This window comes from Chiloscyllium plagiosum, chromosome 31, assembly GCF_004010195.1.
Source record: "Chiloscyllium plagiosum isolate BGI_BamShark_2017 chromosome 31, ASM401019v2, whole genome shotgun sequence".
Lineage (NCBI taxonomy): Eukaryota > Metazoa > Chordata > Chondrichthyes > Orectolobiformes > Hemiscylliidae > Chiloscyllium > Chiloscyllium plagiosum.
Window position 1 is genome coordinate 36,633,726 of NC_057740.1, and position 24,327 is coordinate 36,658,052.

The window sequence follows — 24,327 nt, forward strand, 5'->3', positions numbered from 1 at the left end:
TTCCTGACCTCTCCGCTCCCACCCCCACTCCGGCCTATCACCCTCACCTTGACCTCCTTCCACCTAATCGTATTTCCAACGCCCCTCCCCCAAGTCCCTCCTCCCTACCTTTTATCTTAGCCTGCTGGACACACTTGCCTCATTCCTGAAGAAGGGCTCATGCCCGAAACGTCGATTCTTCTGCTCCTTGGATGCTGCCTGACCTGCTGCGCTTTTCCAGCAACACATTTTCAGCTCTAATTTAATGAGCGGCCGTTTACGGTCCCAGATAAAGGAGCTGAACCAACCGTCGGTCTCCTGAGTGTTTGTTTATTGAAAATCAGGGGGAGCCTCCGTATAGAGTATAGCAAACGAGGGAGAATATTCATCTTAATAAACGCTATCCGACCCAACCATGAGACTTGAAGTGCCTCCCATCTTTGGAGAGCTTGTTTAATTTTGACAAAAAGATCTTTTGATTCCTCAAACGTCTTAGGACCCCTCAAAGGGCTTGGCGGACACTTATGTTCTTTTTGAAGTGTAATGACTGTTGTAATGTAGAAAAAGCTGTATCCAATTTGCACACAAATCCTTGCACAGACTCCATTAAAGTCATCAGTTAATCACTGTTTGTTTGTTTTTCCCAGTTATGTTGATTAAATTTTAAATATTAGCCAGGACATTGGGGAGAGATCACTCCCTGCTCTTTGCATAGCCCAAATGACAGCAAGATTATATCGATGCAAGTCTCATGGTACAGGAATTCAAACTATTTCTTGCAGTATATTTGGCAAATTACATATAAACCGACGGGCACCCAGTACAGTACTATCACTGCTCGTCCTGCTTGTTTCTTTTTTTCCACAAAGCGAGCTATGGACAAATATATCAGCTTGAGCCACTAATCCTCAGTCACCTAGCAACACTTAGAAATCAGCAATATAGCACGCACCATAAATTTAACATTTTGGACAGTGATTCAGTCAAACTTTATTTGAACATTTGAAGGTAACTCCATTGCAATACAGATTAGAAGATGACATCTTGCCAGCCCTTCACATATTTAATTATTACTTGATATTTTGTCATTGGCTCACTAATGTCCTTTAGGGAAGGAAATCTGCCATATTTACCTGTTTTGGCTTATATGTAAATCCAGACATACAGCATGTGGTTGACACCTGTCCTCCAGGCAACTAGGGATGGACAATAGATGCTTGACTAGCCAGCGGCACCCACATCCCTTGAAAAGGTTTAAGAAACACACAAATCCCACTTCTAATCATTCCCAGGGTGGTCTTTATTCGTCAGTCCACACTTCAGGCTCTCTGCCTTTATTCCTGATGAAGGGCTTTTGCCCAAAACGTCGATTTTACTGCTCCTCGGATGCTGTCTGAACTGCTGTGCTCTTCCAGCACCACTAATCCAGAATTTATTAGTCAGTGTATAGCATGCTTGGGAGGAATGATTAAAAAGGTCAATAAACATCTCACCATCCTCTAATATAATGGGAAGAGAGAAAAGTCAAAAAAAGTATGTTTCAGGTTTGTTTAAAAAAAAGTTCAATCAATTAATCTAAAATTAAGTCTCTCACACACCATGCAATTTTAAAATGACTAATACAGTGCTTCCCAAACATTTCCCAACTGTGACACCATTTCAAGGTTTGAAAATTGATGTGAACCCCCCCCCCCCCACGCACTTCAGTGAGAACTGAGTGGGTGGATGACTGTGATAACAATGGCCTGTTTGAGATTATTTGACTAGTGGGAGTTTGCTGTGCTTAAATTGGCGATTACAATTCTAACGTTTTTATTCCACGTGAACCTAAGGAGAAATGTTTTCTTGCAGAGGGTGGTGCGTGTATGGAATGAGCTGCCAGAGGAAGTGGTTGAGGCTGGACAATTGCAACATTGTAAAAGGCATCTGGATAGGTCTATGAATAGGAAAGGTTTGGAGGGATATAGGCCTGATGCTGGAAGGTTGGACTAGATTGGGTTGGGATATCTGGTCGGCATGGAGGAGTTGGACCAAAGGGTCTGTTTCTGTGCTCTATTACTATATGACCAACGTTTATTTCCTATCCCTAATTGCCCTAGAGGGCAGTGATGAGCTATTTTCTTGAATCCATGCAGCATGTGTGATGCAGATATGCCAACATCAGAAGGGAATTCCAGGATTTTGATCTAGCAACAATGAAGGAAGTGCAATTAGAAGTGCCAATCTAGCATGTGCATGCTTTGGAGAGGAAGATAGTAATGTCCCCAACTGTCTGCCCGCCCTACTCCTTCTAACAGATTTGGAAAGTGCCGTTATAGGAGAGTTGGAAATTTCTAAGAGTGACTACACTTTCAATGTGCTCCATTGGCTGTAAAGCACTTTAGGGTGCCTTGGTCTGTTATATTACAACAATAACTATATATTTCAAAAATACTTCATTGCTGTAAAATTCCTTCACTTCCAGAGGTTGTGAAAATGCCATCCAAAATGCAAGTCTTTTTTTCTCTCCTTACTCTGATAATAAAACTCTTCATCTTGATTTTGTGCAACTACAGTCCTATTTGCCTGTTGCGGTGCTGTTGAATCAGGCCTCGCAATAAACTGAGGTTTGTTAAGTTAAACATCATAGATATTAAGCTCTGGGCATTATTTCAAACCCCCAACCACATCCAGAATCTCCCCTCTAATTGTTACTGAAGGTTTGTGCTGAGGTTATTAGTCTAGTAGTGTATTTTGAGAGTGACTTGACAATCGGCCTCAGGACCCCAGGGTGAGGAACGAGACTGTTTGATTTGATTCTTGCCCCTCTTTGTCTTAAAGTATAAATAAGGGGGAACAGCCATAATGTGATTCCTTCCACTGTCGATATATAATGATCACTTGGGTAAGCTTTTAGAGAATAATCAACTAAGCAGTCAGCTGACATCTTTGGGTGGGGTAGAAAGGAAAATGAAACTTTTGTTTCTTGAGTTGTTTTTCTAAGTCTTTTGAAAAAGCCTTCATTTTGAACAAATAATTGGAGCTGATTCTGCAATGCTTGGGAAACTGGTCTAGACCAAACTACAACAAATGTGCCCAAACTAGCAGCTCACCACTGTCAGATTACAACAAGTATCATTGAACTATCTTCCCGCCCTGTCCCACCCCTGCAATAAAAACTCTCCAATTTCAAACACTATGGCTTGTTGCCATTAGAGCCATTTCTGTTCTTTTTTTGAGATTTAGTTTTATCTGAATCAAAATGTAGTACCTTCCCCCTCCATGTGAGATACCCCTTTGGACGAACAGACTGGGAGGACAGGAAGGTGTACAGTTTCACCCAGTGAAATTGGGGTAGTTCAGTGCGACAAAAAATGTTGACATAAGAAGCTCTCTGCACTCCTGGCAAAGTTTTCACTGAGTATTCAATGAGAGAAATATTGCCCATCTTTGCAGAAGAGCAAATTAAGGGAAGATCTGACTTCCTGGGAACTGCAATTGAGGAGTGAGGCACCTTTTTAGATATGCAAGGGCAGTTCTTATATACACTCTTTCTATCCTAACCATAGGTTGTTCTCTTCTGTGCCACCATCTATGTGTAGAATTTGAGGAGAGAACACTAGAGTAGCTCTGGCTCAGAGTTTGAGTTCTGTGCCAATACATCCCTTGCACGTGTTTGAAAATTAGAAAGACTTGCATTTCTATAGCTCCTTTCAGAATATCCCAAATAGTTTACATTGTGAAGGGGAGACACTAATAGTTTAGGATGTGCAGCCAATTTTTTTCACAGTAATCTGCTACAAGAGCAAAGTGACAACACTCAAGTCATTTTGTTTTTGGTGGCGTTGATTGAAGGATAGATATTGGTGACCGGGAATGGAGGCTAGTAGCCATGTAATTGGATTGATAATCCAGAGGCCTGGACTAAAGCTCTGACTTCAATTACCACTGTGTGGAATTTAAATACACTTGATAAATCAGGAAATAAAGAGCAGTAACTACTACTATGAAACAGATGTAATAACTTTTATTCTTACAGATGTAGGAGTCACTGGCTAAATTGGTATTTATTTTCCATCCTCAATCACCCTTGGACAATGGACTGAACTTCTGCTGCTGTGTCTTATGAAACTTGTGGCTTGCTGGCTGTTTCAGAGCACAGTACAAGTCAAAAACACCACTATAGATCTTGAGTCCCATGCCATTCTGGCTCTAGCTAACAATTTTCCTCCTTTAAAAACCCAAATACGTTTTTACAACAATTGATAACTTCATGATCACCATTACCAAGACTGGCTTTCGATTCCTGATTTTATTAATTGAATTTAAATTCTATCTGCTGCCATTATGTGATTTTTTTTTTTGCAGTGACATCATCAATGTAGAACCAGCTGGTTCACTGCTATCCCTTTTGGGACCGAAATCTGCCATCCTTTCTGGTATCACCTTCATGTGACTCCAATCCTACACCAACGTGGTTGACTCGTAACTGCCCTCTGCAGTTTCCTCGAGTTGAGCGAATTTCAATGACCGCTAGGTCTTGCCAATGATCCCCACAGCCCATCAAAGAATTAAGAAAACAAAAGGATTCTGGAGAAAATTTTGCGCATGGCTTAGATTCTTTAGCCACTCCCTTAAGAACACCAGGCAAGGCCTTGGCTTAAGCATCTCACTGAGTGACTGCACCTCTGCAGCACTCTCAGTTCAGTATTGCATCAGAATACTGAATACAGAATACTGTCAGGGATGCCTGCAGCCAGTGTACTGTTGTATTGTACCTTGCCTTTAACAGAGTTTCACCTTTTAAGGACTGATAGAAGACTTGTATTTCTTAGGAAATACCCATGTTACATGGATGTTAACTGTCAAGGTAAGACTAGCAGATTAACTAGCTCCTGTGAGAGGCTGTCAGTGATAACCTGGTGGACAGAGGTATGTTTGTGTCTTGGTTAATCCTTTTAGGATCAACGGTCATATACAACAGGCGTAGGCCTAGTTTATTATATGCTGAAGTCTCGTAGATGAGATTTTCTGACTGTGTGTGCTCCCCTCTGAGCAATGTTATAGAACTATGGAGGGAAAGCCTGACCAAAATGTGGTGTACAGCAGTTGTCAGAACTGAAGAGAAATGGCAGCAAAGTGGATGCTGGAAATGTGTTGTGTAACAACTAATCTCAAAATGTACTTGTGCAATTCCTGCAAATATTCCCTATGGATACACATAGTCTTTCTGCACGGGAATCTCCAAATTAGCTTAGCCAGGTAAAGAAAACGTTACAACATAGGAAATAGGAGCAGGAGTAGACTATCTGACCCATCAAATCTGCTCTGCCTTTCAGTCAGATCTTGGCTGCTCTGATGAAGAATCATCTCCACTTGAAATATTAACTTGCTCTCTCCATGGATACTGTCTGGCCTGCTGTGATTTCCAGCATTGGTTGTTTTCAGTACAGATTCCAGCATCTGCAGTGATTTCTTCTTACATAGTTGATCTTTTCATGGACTCACCATAATCTTTAATTCCTTTACTATTAAAATCTATGTATCTTTGCCTTAAACCTTCAATGAGGTAGCCTCAACTGCTTCACTGGGCAGGGAAATTCCACAGATGCACAACCCTTTGGGTGAAGAATTTGCTCCTCAACTCAGTTGTAATTCCATTCCCCATTACTTTGAGGATGTGCTCCCTAGTTCTAGTCTCACCTGCCAGTGGAAACAACCTTCCTGCTTCGATCTTATCTATTCCATTTATAATTTTATATGTTTCTGTAAGATCAGCGCCCCCACCCCCATTCTTCTAAATTCCAAAGAGTATAGTCCCAGTCTACTCGGTCTCTCCTCATAAGCCAACCGTCTCAACTCCGGAATCAACCTCATGAACCTCCCCTGCACCCCAAGGCCAGAAATCTTGAGATCAGGTCTTAGCAGTGTATCACATGTTGATCTAAAATTATCTGCACAAAAGCCATTATTGCAGATGCTGAAAAAGTTAATGGTTGATTTATTGTATTCACATGTACCTAAATTGAGTGAAAAGCTTTGTTTTACAGGTAGTATAGGCAGATCATAGCTAACCAGGATACACAGGTCAAAGGGTGCGTAGAGCAAGGCATGCAGGGTTATGGCTACACAGGCGATTCACAATGCAAGGTCAGCAATTATCTGAAGTTAGAGAAGTCTATTCATCAGTCTAATAACACCAGGGAAGAAGCTGTTCTTCAACCTGTCATTGCATGTGTTCAAGCTTCTGTATCTCCTGCCTGACAGAAGAGGTTGGAAGAGAGTGTTATCTGAGTGGGAGGGTCTTTGATGTTGGCAGCCTTTTTCTGCAGCAGTGGGACTGTAAATAGAGTCCATGGATGGGACATTGACTTCCGTGATGGTCTGGGCTGTGCATGCACCCTTCTGTAGTTTCTTATGGTCCTGGACAGAGCACTTACCGTGCCAGGCTGTTATGTACCAGGCAAAATTCTTTCTCTGGTGCATCTGTAAATGTTGGTGAGGGTCCTTTCACTGAGAAGTGAAAATTCTGGTAATGTTCAACAAACCTGGCAGCATCTGTGGAGAGAAAAGCGTCATTTCAATATTATCTCTGTCTTTCTCTATCAGCGGGTGCTGCCTGACTTGAGTTTCATGCTTTTACAAAGCATGGGTCCAAAGTCAAATCCACATCAGAACCCAGATTGTGCCAGATTTCAGATTCTGCCATAGTTTTAGACTGCTAGCTGGTGGACCAGGCAAGTAGGGAGGGCTAGTCAGGGTGGGGCAGGGCAAATCTCACAGCACCTTCAGTGGAGTTGTATGTCCAACTCTCAGATTTTATTTTCTCTGGGATCATCCTGAGAATGGACTCCCTTGTAGCTGCATTTGCTCTGCTCTTGGAGAGGAGAAAGTGAGGTCTGCAGATGCGGAAGATCAGAGCTGAAAATGTGTTGCTGGAACAGCGTTGAAGAAGGGCTTATGCCCGAAACGTCGATTTCTCTTGTTCCCTGGATGCTGCCTGACCTGCTGCGCTGTTCCAGCAACATATTTTCAGCTCTGCTCTTGGAGAGGCACCCAGATCTCCCAGGAGTAAATTGTCTTGGTTTGCAGACAGTTTAGAGGAAGGTGGGATTTTGGATTTCACACTTTCAACACTTGTGAGACTATTCTCAGGATTCATGATTAGGAGGTGTCGGTGTTGGACTGGGGTGTACAAAATTAAAAATCACACAACACCAGGTTATAGTCCAACAGGTTTATTTGGAAGCACTAGCTTTCAGAGCACTGCTCCAACATCAGGTGGTTGTATCAACAACCGCCTGTTGTTGGAGCAGTGCTCTGAAAGCTAGTGCTTCCAACCAAACTTGTTGGAGTATAACCTGGTGTTATGTGACTTTTAACATTCTCAGGAGTGCTATCCAATATAAAAGGTAACAGCAACAGTGGGTTGGGCAGCTGATTGGCGTTGCAGATTGATACTGACTGCATGGGTTCAATTCTTACACTAGCTGTGGATTTTTGTTTGATGTAAGTGAGGACTGCAGATGCTGGAGATTAGAGCCGAGAGTGTGGTGCTGGAAAAGCATAGCAGGTCAGCCAGCATCTGAGGAGAAGGAGACTCGATGTTTCAGGCAAAAACCCTTCATCAGGATGACCACCTGATGAAATCTGCTGCTTCCAAATAAACCTGTTGGACTATAACCTGGTGTTGTGTGATTTTTAACTTTGTCCACCCCAATCCAACACCGGCACCTCCACATCATGATTCTTGCTGAGGGATTTTGCCCGGGGCCTCACCTCTCCTGCGCCTTGGCTGCTGCCTGGCTGGCTGCGTTTTTCCAGCACCACACTCTTGACTCTTGTGTGGTATGGTGACTCTCAGCTTAAACTCACCACCCATCAACTTTTTTTTAATGTGAGTGTGTTTCTCTAGGACTATCATGTCTTTATTTTATCCACTTATAAGATGCCACTGAGCCTACTGAGGAAACGTTTGGACATGCAACAAAAATTGATTTTAAGTAGCGAGTAAGGTGGAGGGGTTTAAGAAGGGAATGGCACAGCCCAGGGCCCAATCAGTGGAAAGCACTGCTGTCATTAGTAGTCCAGATTCACAGAATCCCTACTGAAAGAGGCCATTTAGCCCGTCAAGTCTGCACTGACCCTGCAAAGAGCATCCCACCCAGCCCCAGCCCCAATCCCTGTAATCCTGGATTAACCATGTCTAATCCCCCAGCCAGCATATCTTTGGACTGCAGGTAGAAACTGGAGTACCCAGCAGAAACCCACACTGCTACAGGGGGATCGTGCAAACTCCACATACTGTGATCCAACATGGATGTGGCAGATGGGGTGGGTAGAGTGCAGATCTCCTAGAGGGTTGTCTGAGTGGAGGAGGTTACAGAGATATGAAGGATAAAAATGTAAACGCATTGCCAGTGTCAGTCAGGAGGGTACCAAGTTTTGATCCTTGGCCTCTGCATTTACGTATATCAGGGACAGTAGCTAGCAGCTAGTGTGGGTGAGTGAAAATGAGTCCAAGGGTGCTGCTCCTGTTTGCCGTTTGGTGCTTCCTGCTGGGAAGTATCTATAATGCATTTGGGAAAGGCCAAACTTTTTTTAAAACTTAGCTGAAAATCACTCCTACGTGGTCAAATAGCCTGGCTATATAGTCAAGGTCATTGGGTGAGTTCACAGGCCCATCATCAGGGCAAAGATACAGGGAGCAAAGGTTACAACAAAATGTATAAAAGGCAAAAATAAGATAGAACAGGGGCAATTGGTTAACAAAAACACAAATGAATTATCAATAGAATTAAAGCGGAACTTTTTCAGTAGAGGCTGATGAGGTTCATTTGAGTAAATACAGTATCCAAACAGGCACAGTGGACTGTTCTGCTTTTGTTCAAAGCAATATAGAATCCTGAGGGGACTTGACTGGGTGGATGTCAAAGAGATGGTTACTCTTGTGGGAGAATCTAGAACTAAAAATAAATGGGCATCCATTTAAAACAATGAAGGAAGAACTGTGGAAGGCAGAGAATCTTTTGGAATTCCCTTCCTCAAAAGGCAGTGGGTACAGAATCTTTCAGTATTTTTAAGGCAGAAGTGGCTTGATGATCAAGGGAATAAAAGATGATCAGGAGTACAGAGTTGAGGTTAAAATCCAACCAGTCACAGTTAGTTGAGTGGCAGAGCAGTTTTGAAGGGCTGAATGGCCTACCCTTGTTCCATATTTATATAAAGCTGCTTCTGCAATGAATCACATTAATCTCTCTCACTCTCTGCCCTTTGTATTTTACAGATTGTTCTATACAAGGAAGTCTGATTGTCATCACTTGAAAATGCTAGGACTCTTTCTGTGCTGAATGTTGAATGCCAGCCAACTCCTGTCTTGCTGTGATTGTGGGGGTTCCTGGCATCGTGATTTAATAATTAAATAAAAGTGAAAAATCACATTGCCAGGGATTACCACACAGTTGCAGGCACATGCCAGCTATGTTACTGAGAACTCTGACAAGGACAGCACGCTTGAAGAGTAATATCTTCCCATTGTATGAGTCACAGGGGCTGAAGTCATTAGCTGCTTGTCGTTGTCGTCCAGCGCTTAGCAGGGACTAAGTATTATTTTTACATTTTTGGTTTTAAAAGGTATAGACAAATTCAATTCTGTATCCAGGTGAGAGTCAGGTCTATATTCCGGAAAGGATATCAAACTCCACCCCCACAGCTCATCTTCATTCTGGTTTTGTGAAAAGTTATTTCAAATACACTTCATTCACAAATCATCTGTAAGTACACACAAAAGTTCTAAATCAGCTTTGCAGAAAAAATGTCAAACATTGGCACTTTGACATTTCTCAGAGCTTCTGTGCAGTTGTGGAAACAGGCATTTTCTACATAATGCAGGGAACTATTTATTTATTTATTCTATATCCATGTTGAGACAATGAGAGACCCTGACAACTGAACAGACTCTCGTGGTACTTTAACAGAAAAATAGTGGTCTTTCCCCACTGCACCTTAGCAGCAGCTACCCCAAGCTTTAGTGTGTTCTTTAAAATGTAGTCCTGGACCTTGGCATGTGCTAATCTGGTAGTCTATATATGAGCCCTTGCTAACACAGAGAAATGTTCCTGGTGTGCATCATTTTATAATAGACTCATTCCTGTGACAATAACATGAAGAGAATTATGAAGCTACTCTAAGCCAACCTTGTTGTTTCCTCCTATGCAATCTGACTTTATCTGGTTCTGTGGTGTCACCTCCCTCCCATGCAGATGACAAGAGAGATTGGGTATTGTATGCATGTGAGTTTGATTTCATGCATGCTTAAACTGAACATCCCTTACCTGCTTTTGTGTTTCTTCAATTCATCTTCCAACCTCCAAAGAAGGTTCTTTTCAGACTGGTCCAGAACTTAGCTATTTGGAGAGCAGTTGCCTTAAATGAAATCCTGTTCACAGTGGCTAAGTTCAGGTTCTGTGAAGAAAACACTCACTCAATAATCTCCATCAATCGTCATCAAACTGGGTGTGTTTCAGGTTTAGCAAAATGGCCCAAAGTGCTTCAGAAGAGTGTCAGCAAATAAAATGTGAATTTGAGATGTAATTTGTCACATATAATAGGTCCCAGGCAAAGATGATGATTTTAGGGAAGGAGAGGCTGTTAAGCTTGAGAGAGAGAGCGAGATAAAGAGATGGAAAGCTCAGAGCGGAGGGCCCAGGCAACTAAAAGAATATTCATCAGTGGTGGAGAGGTTTAAAATTGGGGATGTACAGAATCATAGGAACATGTGGATCTTGGGAGTAATGTAGAGCTGTAAAAGGCTACAGAGACAGGGATTGGTGAGTTCATAGATTTGCCAAGGATGAGAATTTTGAAATCAAGACATTTCTGGATTCTGAGCTACTTGGATCTGAAACAAGCTAAGATGTAGTCCACCAGAGAGATTTGACAAGCTCTTATCTGGGTTTGGAAACTGGGAAGTCCACAACAATGGTTTAATCAGGAGGGAAAAGCCTGGATAAGTTTCAGCTGCAGAGACTAGGTGGAGATGTGACAAGGTGGAAGGAGGTAACCTTAATAGTCAAAAGGACGCAGTGGGGGGAGGGTGGGGGAAGAGGTGGTGCTAAAGACTCAGATCAGATGCTAAGATTGCAAGCAGTAGAGCAACTATGAGCATGTTGGGACACCAGTGGCAGGAGGGTGGGCTCTGGTTCAGGTTTTCATGTAACAACCTAAAAATGTTTGTGTTCCTGTGTAACCAGCAGGGATACAGCTAGCCAGATGTAGGCAGCCGTAGATTGGAAACATGTCTTCAGCTGTCGATCCTGGGATTGGGCCTGGTCTACGTGGCCAGGGGTTTTCGAAAACAGGCCCTGATCTCCTGTGCCTACTGAGCTGATATCAGTGAGTTGTGAAGTACTGGCTCAGTTCAGCAGGAACTGGAGTCTGGCCTAACAATAGCCTACTAGACATGGATAAAGGAAAAATGTATAGTTAATGTAATGAGGTCAGCCAGGTGGATCTCATAGAATCTGAGTTCTCTGTTTGGGGCTGTTAATCTGTTCTAATCAGGGAGCCCTGGTTGACAGATGTAAACAAGAATGTCAGAGGTTCTGTTCACTCTGAGAGCTGGCTCTGAGGAAGCTGAATCAGTGTCAAGGGCTCTCCCCGTGTAAATAAAAAGTGACTTGATGGGATATCAGCTTCTATGGAGTTATTTTGCACAGAGCCTACATTTGTGTAGCACCTGCCATGGTCTCAGGATAACATTTGCAGCCAGTGGTGATGAGGACCTGAAATACAGCAAGTGAGAGTGTTGATTTGAGGCAAATTTACTTGCAGCTTTCGCAAGAGAATTGGATAAGTGCCTGAAGACAGATAATTTGCGAATTATGGTGAAAGGGTGGAACAATGGAATTGACAGATTTTGATCCTACAGTTCTCTATGATTCTAGTGAAGACAAGGAGCAGGAAAAAACCCTCTGAGCCACTCATAACTCCAGCACTGATATTCAGCCTCCTGCTGATTATTTCAGAATTGCATTGAACAAGAAGATGCCATTAAGCACCTTTTGTTTCATTCATAAACTCTTGTACTAAGCCAGGAGGGAAGGAAGTTGGTTTCTTCATAATGGAATTTTATGGAAAATAGTCATTGGTTAAAAGCTAGAAGCACTGGAAGTTTGAGGGACCAGGTACATGTATCATTAAAATCTTACAAATAGAAAAGTTTCAAAAAGCTGAAGGAACCCTGGCTGAAGGAATCTATATCTAGAAGATTAGAACAAGGGACTAGGAGCCACATTTCAGCTATAGATTTAGTATCTGAAACAGTTTTTGTTTCAGTTAGAAGTCTAATTAGCTGGAGCATAAAACTTCAAGAAGGATATATTAACTTTGAAGAGAAAGCATGGTAGTTTTTCCAGAATAATGCCTGAACTAAAATCAAGATTTCATTTCTGGGACTTAGAAGATTTAAGGTATGAGTTTGTTGATGTATTCACCATATTTAGACAAACTAGGAAGGAAATTGGAGAACTGTTTTCACTGGTTGGTGTAGCTTAGTTTAGGAGTTGGGGCATAGTTTTATAAATTAGACTTTTGGTAATGAAGCAAGGAAACAAGTCTACACAAAGGTTAGTAGATAGGAAAGGTAGAAATAACCAGTAGTGTAAAACTCCTCTGCAAATGTTAATTGATAATAGAATCAATTATTAACTTCAATCTGAAATTTTTGCTAACTGAAGAGATAATGGGAAAAGGCAGGTATGTGGCGTTAAGGATACATGATCTCATTGATTTGTGTGAGAACTAGCACAAGGGACTCTTGCTGTTCCTTTGTCTCCAGACCTCGACATTCAGGCAGATCCTTACTCTTGAGTGCCAAGGCCTAAGGAGCCCACAACGTAGGGTGGCCAACCATGGTTTCAGAAATAATATTCTGATACCAAATCCTCTCCCTACTCTTACACTCTAACATGCTCCCACCATTGATTAGCTCACCCCCAAGGGTCATCGCCCAGTGAAATAATTAATGGTTCATTAATTAGATGCTTTGACTCTCAATCAAAAACCACTTTCTCCCAAGTCTATATACTCTCTTTACACCCAAATAAATATAAGAAGAAATAATATAGAAGACTCCTGGAGATTAACCTAGAGTCTGATTTCCATTGAGTTGCTGATGAGTCAGGCCTCTGCTGAACAGCCCATAGGTGAGTGAAGAAGTGTCAGGAACACTTGTCCTCACAGGTCCATAAACGCACCCTGAGACTTAAAACTCATTGCCACCTTAATTGCTCTGTGCACGTTTAGCCATGCCTAACTTCCCTATCCACAGAATTTGAATATGCAGTCAGATCACAGTGAATGCTAATTCATCTTTCAAATTATACAAAATACATTTGTTTTATCTGCAGTGGAAGATTGATAACTCACACAGGACGAGATTCAATTGTCGACAACAATTACATCCAAACTTATTTCTTCACAGTTTGAAAACCTAATTAACAATTTTTTATTTAAGTTCGAAACAGTAAATGCAAATGTTATGGTTGTTGTATTGTACAGTCAATTCATTCTGCACAGGCAGCGTAGTCCAGTGATGCTTTGGTTCACTCTTGCTCATATCTTGACATGCTCCATTAATGCTTTGACATCTTCCATTAATACTGTGGTGCGCTCCACCATTACTTCAGCTTGGGCTATTAAATAAATCAACACACCCTCTTAATATTTCAAGAGATAGTCCCGCTTCTGCACTTCAGGAAGAACCTTGACATTAAAGAAAGCTTTGCTTTTGCACACAGAGTTATATTCTATTGCAAAATAACAGCTAACCCTTCCTTGTAATACAGACATGGTAAAGCAGCCAAAACAATTTGTTTGTTAAAATAATGTTGCAGGCTCTCAGGCGACTGGTCACTTTGCAAATGTCAAAAAATGTTACAATTTTTAAAAAGATTAGTTCACAGGATGCCATTGGCAAATTAAGCATTTTATTGTCCATCCCGAGCTTGAGAAGATGAGAGGTAATCTCCTTTCACTGCAGTGCACTGATGAATGTTATTCCTAGCATCTTTAGGTTTGGTGTTCCAGAACTTTAACCTTGTGGCATTCATCAAACATTGAATTCATCCATAATGCAAGGAATAAAACAACTGGATCTAAAATGCGTCTGTGTTTATTTAGCTGGATATCAAAGTATTGTCGTTCAAGAATATGAACAACTAAAGACAGGGAAGCCTTCATCAATGATTCACCTTTAGTAGCTGTGGTGAATCATATCCACATTTTTCACTGCTAAGTAATATATGTTTTATTAATAATTTTAGTATCCTTCTAATTTATAAAGATTCAGTCCATTTCCAGAGTGTTGAACAGTGTCTGGTTCAGCATAGGTTAACAAATAACTATCGTAGAATTAGATACAAGTTGCAGCAGGGTAACAGCCCAACTGATGAATGCTGGTCCTGAAGCTTCATATCAGTCTCTAACTCTCTTCATTGTATATACAAGCATTTCCTTTCCCTCATGTGGTTCATATCTAGTTTTCCCTAAAATGCACTAATGGGTTGAGCCATTATGCTGTTGAATGGGTTTGCTAGGTCACCAGCAGAGCATTTGGTGGTCTCAGATGACTGAGAATCTGTGCACATTTTGTATTTCATATGGGCTCACCTGCCCTTCCCAGTGTTTCACCGATATCATTTTGTGGCGAGATCTCCTGTTTCAGGAGATACAGTGCTCCAACTGTCCGAGCAACCCATTAGTTAAAAGGGTGGAGTTTGTTAACTGAGCAAACAAAAATATGAGATACTGTGGTGAAGGGGCAGCCCTTAGAATCTCATAACCTTACAGCTCCAAAGAAGGCTATTCAGCCCTTCATATCTGGTCCTTTGAAAGACCTATCTATTTAGCTCTACTCCTATACTCTTCCCCATTACCTAACATGTTTACTCTGCTTCACCTATTTGTCCACTATCTTTGTAAAAGTGTTCCTCAAATATTTCTGCCTAATTATTGGGTGCAACTTGTGTAAAGAATGTCGAGAGACAAGAACAAAAGTGCACCACCCACCTAGAATATTAGCCCTGATGAAAAGGTTAAATGCTATTGGCAGGACTCAGCTTGACAGATCCTCATTGGGTTCTTGTATTGGGAACCCATGACCATGGATAGGTAATTGGAACTAAGGTGCAGATCTGCTGTGACCTAATTGACTAGCAGAACAGGTCTGAGGGCTGAATTATAGAATCTCTACTGTATGGAAGCAGGCCATTCAACCCATCAAGTCCACACTAACTCTCCAAAAGGTATCCCACTAAAACCCACCCCTTGCCCTGTCTCTGTAACCCTGCATTCCCCCATGACTATTCCACCTAACCTGCACATCCCTGGACACAATGGGGCAATTTAGCATGGCCAATCCAGCTAGCCTGCACATCTTTGGTTTGTAGAAGGAAACTGAAGCAAACACATGCAGATACTGGGGAAATGTATAAAAACTCCACTCAGTCACCCAAGGGTGGAATTGAACCCAGGTCCCTGGTACTGTGTCAACCACTGAGCCATCATGCCACCTCGAAATGGTCTCCTCTGGTTTGATGTTACTATGGATGCATCTACAATTGTCTATCTCTCATTCTCCAAGCATAAAGACTTTGCTTTTAGATATATATGTTTTGTACCTGGAGAAGTAGTTGCTGATCAGGCGATAGTGCAACAGCTCACTGGTGTTCATCTCAAGCACTTATATAGTTTTATTTTGAAACCTATATCCTGGAGCCAGCCAGTGTAATGTTCCAGTTGAGCAAGACTCATAATGTGGGTTTATACTGGTTTATAAAAACAAAGTTAGTTAACAATCTACCCAAGCTCTGAACTATCAGATAAAACTAGAAGCATGATTCCTATCAGTTGAACTTTGAGAAATGCAAAGCAGCAGTTGAAGAATCTACTTGGGATGAGAGTGAATTGAATTTTTAACAACTTTCTGAGGTAAGAATAATGTTTTTTTTAATGCAATTAAAAAGCACTGTCTTCAACCAATTAATTATTTTCCTTTGTATAGGTTCTTTATGCAGAGAGTGGTAAGGGCGTGGAATGCCCTACCTGCTAATGTAGTCAACTCAGCCACATTAGGGAGATTTAAACAATCCTTCAATAAGCACATGGATGATTTTGGGATAGTGTAGGGGGACGAGCTGAGAATAGTTCACAGGTCGGCGCAACATCGAGGGCTGAAGGGCCTGTTCTGCGCTGTATTGTTCTATGTTCTATATTCACTGTTGTTATGTTGGCAAATATAGCAACTGGTTTAGGCAAAGCAAGATTACTCAAAAAGTCATGACCAATTAATGGTGGTCAGGATTCCAGGAGAATTATCATGCCCTTCTTCATTGGGATTGTCCAAAAACAGTGACATTAGTAAAACATTCCAAGATGGTACATAAGAGCACCATTAGATTAAACTTCAATGGATTCCTTTACATCCTACTGAGCCTTGATGTCTCATAGTGAGATTGCACAATACCGGGTTATACTCCAACAGGTTTATTTGAAAACACAAGCTTGCAGAGATTTGCAGGTGCTAGTGAGAGAGGATATATCAGGCACAGAATTCATAAGTAAAAGATCAAAGGGTCATATAACTGATGCAAATGTATTGAACAAACCTAGATGGCTGTTAATACTGATTAATACACAAATCCCAGAATTATATATCCTCTCTCACTTGCAGCTGAAGAAGGAACAAGGCTCCGAAAGCTTGTGTTTTCAAATAAACCTGTTGGATTATAACCCGGTGTCAAGTGATATTTGATTTTGTCCACCTCAGTACAATACTAGCACCTCCACATCATAGTAAGGTGGCATTACTGACAGTGCAGTGCCCTCTGCAGTACTGTGATGAAGTATCAGCCTGGAATATGCATCCACGTTACTGGATTAGAGTTTGAACGCTCAGAGGTGACCCAGACCGATATTATTGTTACAAGGCTGAGCATTGCCTTCATTCAATCTGGCTGCTGTAATGTCACCAGAATGAATCCTAATTTTAATGCAAAAATAATGTTTTTGGTACATGCAGGAGGAGTTGGAACAGCTCTCAGGACTCTCCCACCTGCTCTTAACCCCTGAGCCACGTTTTATTGTTGTCCTGACTTGGGCAGAGTCTTCTTTGGGCTGAGCAGTTTTGAATTTCGGAAACTCTCCCTCAGCCTGTAGGAGCTGTCAGTGGAAGCTCCGAGAGTAGACTCGCTTCTGCTCAGGAATGGCAAGGGAGCTCCTGCTTTGATCAAGCAGCAGCAGAGGAGTTTGATGATGGCCCGCCTCACTTCCTTACTTCCAAAGGAGTAAATGACTGGATTGATGGCCGAGTTGATCACAGCCAGGGCGATGGTCCATTCCATACTGTGCAGCTTGGAGCAAGATGGCGAGTCACAGAAGATATCCAGCAGGAGAAGCACAAAGAGGGGGCTCCAGCAGATCACAAAGGCAGCAACGATCATGAAAACAGTCTTGAGCAGCCTCACGGACTTTTGCCTGCTTTTGCTGTTGGAAACAGACTTGGCACTGTTCCTGACAAGGTGATAGATGCCACTGTAGAGTGCCACTATCCCAACGATGATGATGCTGAACATGACCACACAGAAGAGGATGTAGCTCTTGGAGTACAGAGGTAGCAAAGTAGAACACTCATCAAAGTTGCAAATGCAGTTCCAGCCCAGCAACGGCAAGAGGCCTATGAGGGAAGCCACCAGCCAGCACAATCCAATAAGAGCATACACGCGATAGGTCTTACGTGCTGAGGCATAAGGTAGGGGTCTGACCATGGTCGCGTATCTCTCCACTGCTGTGATGAGCAGACTGAATGTTGAGGCAGCCAAGGCAAAGAACAAGACCCCCTCCCGAATAAACCAGAGGGTGGGAGTGATTTGAAAGGTCCTTTCACCCGACAGGCATATGTTCACAATGTAGACAATTCCAGTCAGCAGGTCGCAGAGGGTGATGTTGGCAATGCAGTAGTAAACCCAGCTCCGGAAGCGAGTGTTGTTCACGATAGCCATGAATACCAACAGGTTCTCTATGACAATGAAGCAACTGATTACCATGAAGACAATTCTGATTGCACCCAAGCCTTCACTGGGCAAAGGTCTGTTCTCCAGCTTCCCAGTGTGGTTATAATGCATCAGAATGATATTCTCCGGCTGTGCAGCCAAGAAATCCATGCACTCACTGTTGTTATTCATTTTGATAAGAAGCATTGACTCAGAAGTAGTAATTGTACTTGGACTTCAGCAGTGGCTCAGATTCACTCAACTGGCCTCGAGCATAATATTTGACTTTCAAACAATCTGGAAGGAAATTGAGAAATCCATTATTATCCTTTTAATTCTTATCAGTGCCCATCTAATTCCCTAATACCCTTTAGGGAAGGAAATCTACCTCCTTACCCTAGTCTGACCCACGTTTGACTCCAGACCATTAGAAATGTTATTAAATCTTAACTATCTTCTGATATGGCCCTAGCAAGCCCATTCAATCCACGGGCAGTTAGGAGTGGGTGGCAAATTGTGATCCTGTCATTGATGCCAATATACTATGGAAGAATCAATAAAAGTGTCCACTCTCCAGCTGTATCCCTTAATCCCCTTGTGGTCCAAATATCTATTAATCTTGGTCTTGAGTATATTCAACAATGGAACAGCCATGATGCTGGGATGGACATTCCCAAAGATTCACAACCCTCCATGTGAAGAGGATTCTCTTCATCTCAGTTCTAAGGGATCACTCTCTTCACTTGAGACCATGAGCCATATTTTCAACTACAAAGCCAAGAAAATCAGCCTCAGAATAGCTATCCTGTAAAATTCCTTGAAGACATTTTATTCATTTCAATTAGACTTTTGTTTGTTTGCCCATATCAGTGTTCAACTGATGGAGATGTGATGGTCATCAAACAATCTGACTTAGTGACAGAGAGATAAATACTGAGCAAGAGACTGGGGTGACTCCCCTATTCCTCTTTAAAGGCGGACTGTGGGATTTTGTATCTTAAAGAGGTCAGTTTTAACAACTCACCAGAAACAAAGCACCTTCAGTAGTGCAGCACGTATTCAGTACTGCGCTCTCTCAGTGCAACATTCCCTCAATGCAGCAATGCAGCACTCCCTTGGTGCAGCACTCCCTCAGAACATTCACAGAGACACAGCACTTTAACCAGTGCAACTCTCCCTTAATGCAGCACTCCCAGACAGTGTCTTCACCAGTGCAGTGGGTTTCCTCCGGATGCTCCAGTTTCCTCCCACAATCCAAAGATGTGCAGGTTAGGTGAATTGGCCATGTTAAATTGCCCACAGTGTTCAGGAATGTGTAGGTTAGGTGCATTAGTCGGGGGTAAATATAGTGTAATAGGTCTGGGTGGGTTACTCTTCGGAGATCGATGTGCAATTGGGCCAAATCTCCTGTTTCCATACTCCAGGGATTCTATGATTCATAGACACTCATTCAGTGCAGCTATGCAACACCTGCTTAGTGCAATGCTCCCTCAATGCAACTGTGCAGCACTCCCTCCGTACAGTAGTGCACTTGGAGCACTCCCAGAGATGTAGCACCTTCAGGAATGCAGCATTCAGTGCAGCAATGCAGCACTTGCTCAGTGCTGTGCTCACTGAGTGCAGTGATGCAGTGCTCTTAGTACCAAGTTCCCTCAGTGCAGCGTTTCCCTCAGTGCTGCAATGCAGCATTCTCTCAGTGCCATGATCCCTCGGTGTTGTCTATCCTCAGTACAGCAATGCAGCACTCTCAATGCCACGTTCCCTCAGTGCAACATTCCCTCTGCAGCAATTCAGCACTCTCTCAGTGCTATATTCCCTCAGTCCAGCAATGCGGTGCTCCCTCAGTAGAGTGATGTAGCACCCCCTCAATGAACTGCTAGAGACACAGAACCTTCAGCAATACAGCATCCATTCAGTGCAACAGTGCAGCATTCCCTCAGTACCATGTTGCTTCAGAGCAGCACTCCTTCTGAGCACTCCCAGACAGACAGCACCTTTACTAGTGCAGCAGTCCCTCAGTGCTCCACCAGGAACATCGACTTAGATTGTAATGCTCAAGCCTCCAAAGTGAGGTTTGACCTTCTGACTGTGTTATCCACAGTTGACACCAAAGATCACGCAGAAAGGTAATAAATACATGTTTGTCTTAAATGTGTTTGTTGTCAGAAGGCAACATAAAGGAAACTGTCGCAACGGCTCTATTAGGTCACAGATGTTTTTAAAATATTTCCTGTCCGAAAGTTGTTTTGAGAGTAACTTGGCACCAATGTGTATATATTTCATATTTTGTCTGATGACTGGCACGTTTGAAATACAAATGTCATTTTTTTTCATTGTGCAACTTAACTTCCTCTTTAACAGTTGTTATTGACTTGTTAAAGTCACCTGCATAGGCTGTCCTTCCTCTTGCTCTGCTCTACTTCCAGACTCAGGAGAATACCACCCACTTCTCCCCATGTTCTTTTCATCCTGGCTTCCTTTAAAATTTCTTTTAAAGGCTGGCTCATTTTAATTTAGTTTAATTTGGTCAACTCAATTCTGTAAAAGAGTAATGAGAGGTGTAGATAAAGAAAATGCCAGCATAGAAATAATTGTTTAGAGTGAAGATGTCAGCTCTGCAGTGAGCAAGACACAGACTCCACCAAAGTGTCCCTGTTCTCAGTGTATTCTTCACAAATAGGCTTGAAAACCATTCAACATCATATCGCTACTCCCGCGATACTTGTACTTTTCAGATTAGATTCCCTACAGTGTGGAAACAGGCCCTTCGGCCCAACAAGTCCACACCGACCCTCTGAAGGTGTAAACCACCCAGTCCCATTTCCGTCTCACTAATGCACTTAACACTATGGGCAATTTAGCATGGCCAATTCATCTTTGGACTGTGGGAGGAAACCCACGCAAACACGGAGAGAATGTGCAAACGCCACACAGACAGCCATCCGAGGCTGGAATCGAACCTGGGACCCTGGTGCTGTGAGGCAGCAGAGCTAACCACCTACGCATAGGTGGCCTAGTGCTGGTGCTGAGTTCCACTGAGATATCCTGGATGCTGTTGCTGGACTCTCTATTTTACATTCCCCTTCTTCACCCCCTCTGTTTTCACCTCCCTCCAGCCTCTTAGTTGAAGCTTTCAGATTCCAAGCTGAGCACCCCCATTTCTCCTTTTCGAAGCCCACCCTTTCTCCTGCTTTTCCCACCTCGGTGTTGCTGACCTGCAGGGGCTTTGAACTTTGCAATATTAGGAGGATGAGTAGAGGATAGAAGGAGGGAGGCTGAAAGAGTAAAGGAGGACAGAATGGGTAAAACTCCATGGGCAGGCGAGAAGAATTGAAGGCAGAAAATGGAGAAAAGGAGAGACGAGAAGTATAGTGAAAGCAAGAAAGAAGGTGACAGGGAGATGCAGGGAAGGAAAAAAGAGAGGCATATAAAAGGGAGAGAAGAGAAGATTGACGGAACAAAGAAAATAGGAAGAGAGGGATTAGAATAGGAAAGAGTGAAGGTCAAGGAACAATTGGGAGGAATGGAAGGGAGAGGGAGGATGAGGGCATACATAAGATGCAGGAGCCAGAGTAGGCCATTCGGCCCTTTGAGCCTGTTTTCCCATTCAATAAGGTGACGGCTGGATGCCTACGTCAACAATCTTTTGTCTTATTAGCTTTTATCTTGATGGAACTAGCTGCCTTCGCACAGTGTTTGTAAATTACATTGTTTCAACACAACTCATATAAATAGAAACACAGACAATTTAAAGGGTTAAGTATTAAGAAAAATACTGTCTTAATCCTGAGCCTTAGAGAGCTGTTGGACCTCTTTCTGTGCTATGAACTTTCTATATCTCTAAATCTTTTAAAACAATATTTGTTTGCTCCAAATCATGACTCAAGTCCACTTTCATGCACATTGCACTCTCTACATTCAATCAAGTATCTGTATTTACAGTATTTTAGAGAAGACACTCAAAATGGAACACTATGGAGGAGTCTTGCTGATGAAGAGTACTTTTTAACTGGTATGTGTATCAATGCAGGCTGCTGGGTCTGCCTAATGGTATTTCATTCATTTTGTACTAAAGTTTTTCCTTTTCCTAGAAAGGTGAAAAATGCTAATAAAGTCAGCAATAGTACACAGAAAAACAAAATTGTTACAGTACAGGAGGAGGCCATTTGGTTCAGCTCTCCACATGAGCAGTTCATTTAGCATTCAGTTCTCCCGCAACCCTGCACATTGTAATTTTTCAGATAACAGTCTAATTCCCTTTAGAAAGACTTTATTGAAACAGCCTCCACTACATTCTCTGGCAATATACCCAGATCCTAACCACTCACTGCAGAAAGAATTTACTTCTTGTGTTGTTTTAGCTTCTTTTACCAAATCCTTTGAATCTGTCCATTTCATTCTCAATCCCTCCACAACTGAGAAAAGTTTTTAATTCTGCTTGTGCTTTCTTAGTCCTGCTTGGTGCAGTGGTTATTTACTGAAGTTGAACTTACTGTGCTCGTGCTGTAGACTTGCCTTTCATCACTTGAGATGCCGCTTGCCCTGCGCCAATACTTCAACAGCTGCTTCTCTCTCTGCCTGTGCACATGGTCTCAGCAAATTACAGAAGTTACAGGGAGACTTGTTGTGATCAGTTCTGTACCGCCCACAATGACATGGCAGGCTGAATAAACTGATAAGATTGTGCAGCAGATGCAGGGCCAGTTTTGGGAAGCAGCACGTTGCAGGGGAAGAAACAAACACACGACAAGATCACGTCATTTCAACCTATCTAGCAACAGTGAGACAACCCTGTACTGCAACACCCCACCCAAACCCATACGCAATGCAACTTGCACTTCTCTCTATTCAGTGTATGGTCTAGGGGCGCACAGAGTGCTGGACTTGTAATTTAAACACTATAGAGCTGAATGGCAACACCTCACTTCCGTTCAATTAGTTGCCACTCCAGGAGATTTGAGTAGACAGTACAAAGCTGACCTGACCCATCATAGTACTGAGTAAAGTGTTACACTGCTATGAGTCCTGACTCTCAGAATTAAGTGATAGTCCTGTTTGCTTTCTGAGGTGGACATAAAAGACCCAATGATTCAATTTCGCAGATGTGCATGGAGTTGTAATGGTCAATATTTATCCCCTGACCAACATCACTAATAGTTAGATTTTTGATCATTATCACACTGCTGTTAGTGCAAACTTGCAATATGCAAATCAGTGCTGCACTTGCTACATCATAACTGCGCTTCAAATTTGCTGGAAGATGATTTTGGCATATTCTCCCTCTGCCTTTGATTGCAGAAGTTTGCCAAATCTGATAATTAGAGAGTGGAGGAGAGACCAGAAAGATGGGGATAAACTGGGAGTGTCATCAATGGAATGTCCTTATGCTCATAAAACCTTGATTGGAGCAAGTTGGTGGTGGTCCAGCACATTTTTGTGGGGATATTTTGGGAATCATTAAAAGGGGGAGGGTATATGCTATACTTGAGCAGATTTACAAAAGCCATATTTCTGACATACAATATAGTGAGTATGAAAGTGGGAATATGAATACATACATGATGCACACTGTGTATATATATAAATGTGCACTGCATATTGCAGCAGGTGCAGAATGAGCATGCTCCTTGCCTATTCTTCTGCTGTGGTGGAAGTAGTTCAAAGACTGAGAGGAGACTAGTGTGGAACATTAATGTTAGCATTGCTCATTTGGGCCGAAAGGCCTGTTTCTGACTCGTAGACATTAAGTGATTCTGATCAATATTTTCCCAAAATGTGGTACGTTAGACAGTTTCCACAAATTACATCTAATAAGAAGGATTGGCATATCCATATCCTAATGTGAGCGTACTGCTGATTAATATAACTGATTTAGGAAGAAAAGGAAGAGAGTTGTTTTAGAAAAAAAACAGCATTCATGTGAGGAACTCCTGGCAGGAAGTCACTGCTTCTAGTAAACACCACGATTGCAGCAACTGCCAACGTCAACTGTCTTACAAGGAAAAACAGCAGAAAATTGTGTTAGGAGATTTTCGTCTTTACACGCTTCACTGTCCATTTATGATGGAGATGAAGAATAGTGATGACTTGATTTGCAGCCATTCAAATTCACTCTGCTGCTGTTCAGAAGACATCAGAAAATTGAGGAATGTTTCTTTACACAAAGGGTGATAGAATGCAATCCCAGGAAACACAGTAGATGATTGTTCAATTAATAATGTAAAATCTGAGAGTGATAGTTATTTGCTAGCCAGGGGTATGAAAGCAAATAGAGTCAAGGAATCAGTCTATAGATCCATAATCTACTCAATAGTGAAAT

General features: G+C 42.2%; 1 protein-coding gene and 1 long non-coding RNA gene across 6 annotated transcripts in view; one reads left to right on the plus strand and one right to left on the minus strand.

Moving 5' to 3' along the window:
- LOC122565419 overlaps positions 1 to 11,200 on the plus strand; it is a 35,844-nt gene extending 24,644 nt beyond the window's left edge. For 2 of the 3 annotated variants that reach the window (XR_006316168.1, XR_006316167.1), the window contains exon 4: positions 9,245 to 11,200. This is a non-coding gene — a long non-coding RNA (uncharacterized LOC122565419). Of the gene's footprint in view, positions 1 to 2,114; positions 5,309 to 9,244 lie in introns of those variants that run through there. The other variant, XR_006316169.1, reaches the window with a different exon arrangement.
- On the minus strand, positions 1,020 to 22,718 carry s1pr4 (sphingosine-1-phosphate receptor 4). 3 transcript variants are annotated; one of them, XR_006316165.1, is made up of 4 exons: positions 22,502 to 22,715; positions 10,293 to 10,422; positions 6,399 to 6,516; positions 1,020 to 1,433 (listed from the first exon to the last, which is right to left on the minus strand). XR_006316165.1 is itself a non-coding variant. In XM_043721371.1 (2 exons), the coding sequence occupies exon 2, from the start codon at positions 18,213 to 18,215 to the stop codon at positions 17,097 to 17,099; it is 1,119 nt and encodes a 372-aa protein (XP_043577306.1). In that variant the 5' UTR covers positions 18,216 to 18,305; positions 22,502 to 22,627; the 3' UTR covers positions 16,152 to 17,096. The 3 variants fall into 3 exon arrangements, 1 of the variants encoding a protein (XP_043577306.1); XR_006316164.1 differs by lacking the exon at positions 1,020 to 1,433 and having other exon boundaries at positions 6,315 to 6,516; positions 22,502 to 22,718; XM_043721371.1 differs by lacking the exons at positions 1,020 to 1,433; positions 6,399 to 6,516; positions 10,293 to 10,422 and adding an exon at positions 16,152 to 18,305 and having other exon boundaries at positions 22,502 to 22,627.
- Between the last annotated feature and the right edge of the window lie 1,609 nt (positions 22,719 to 24,327).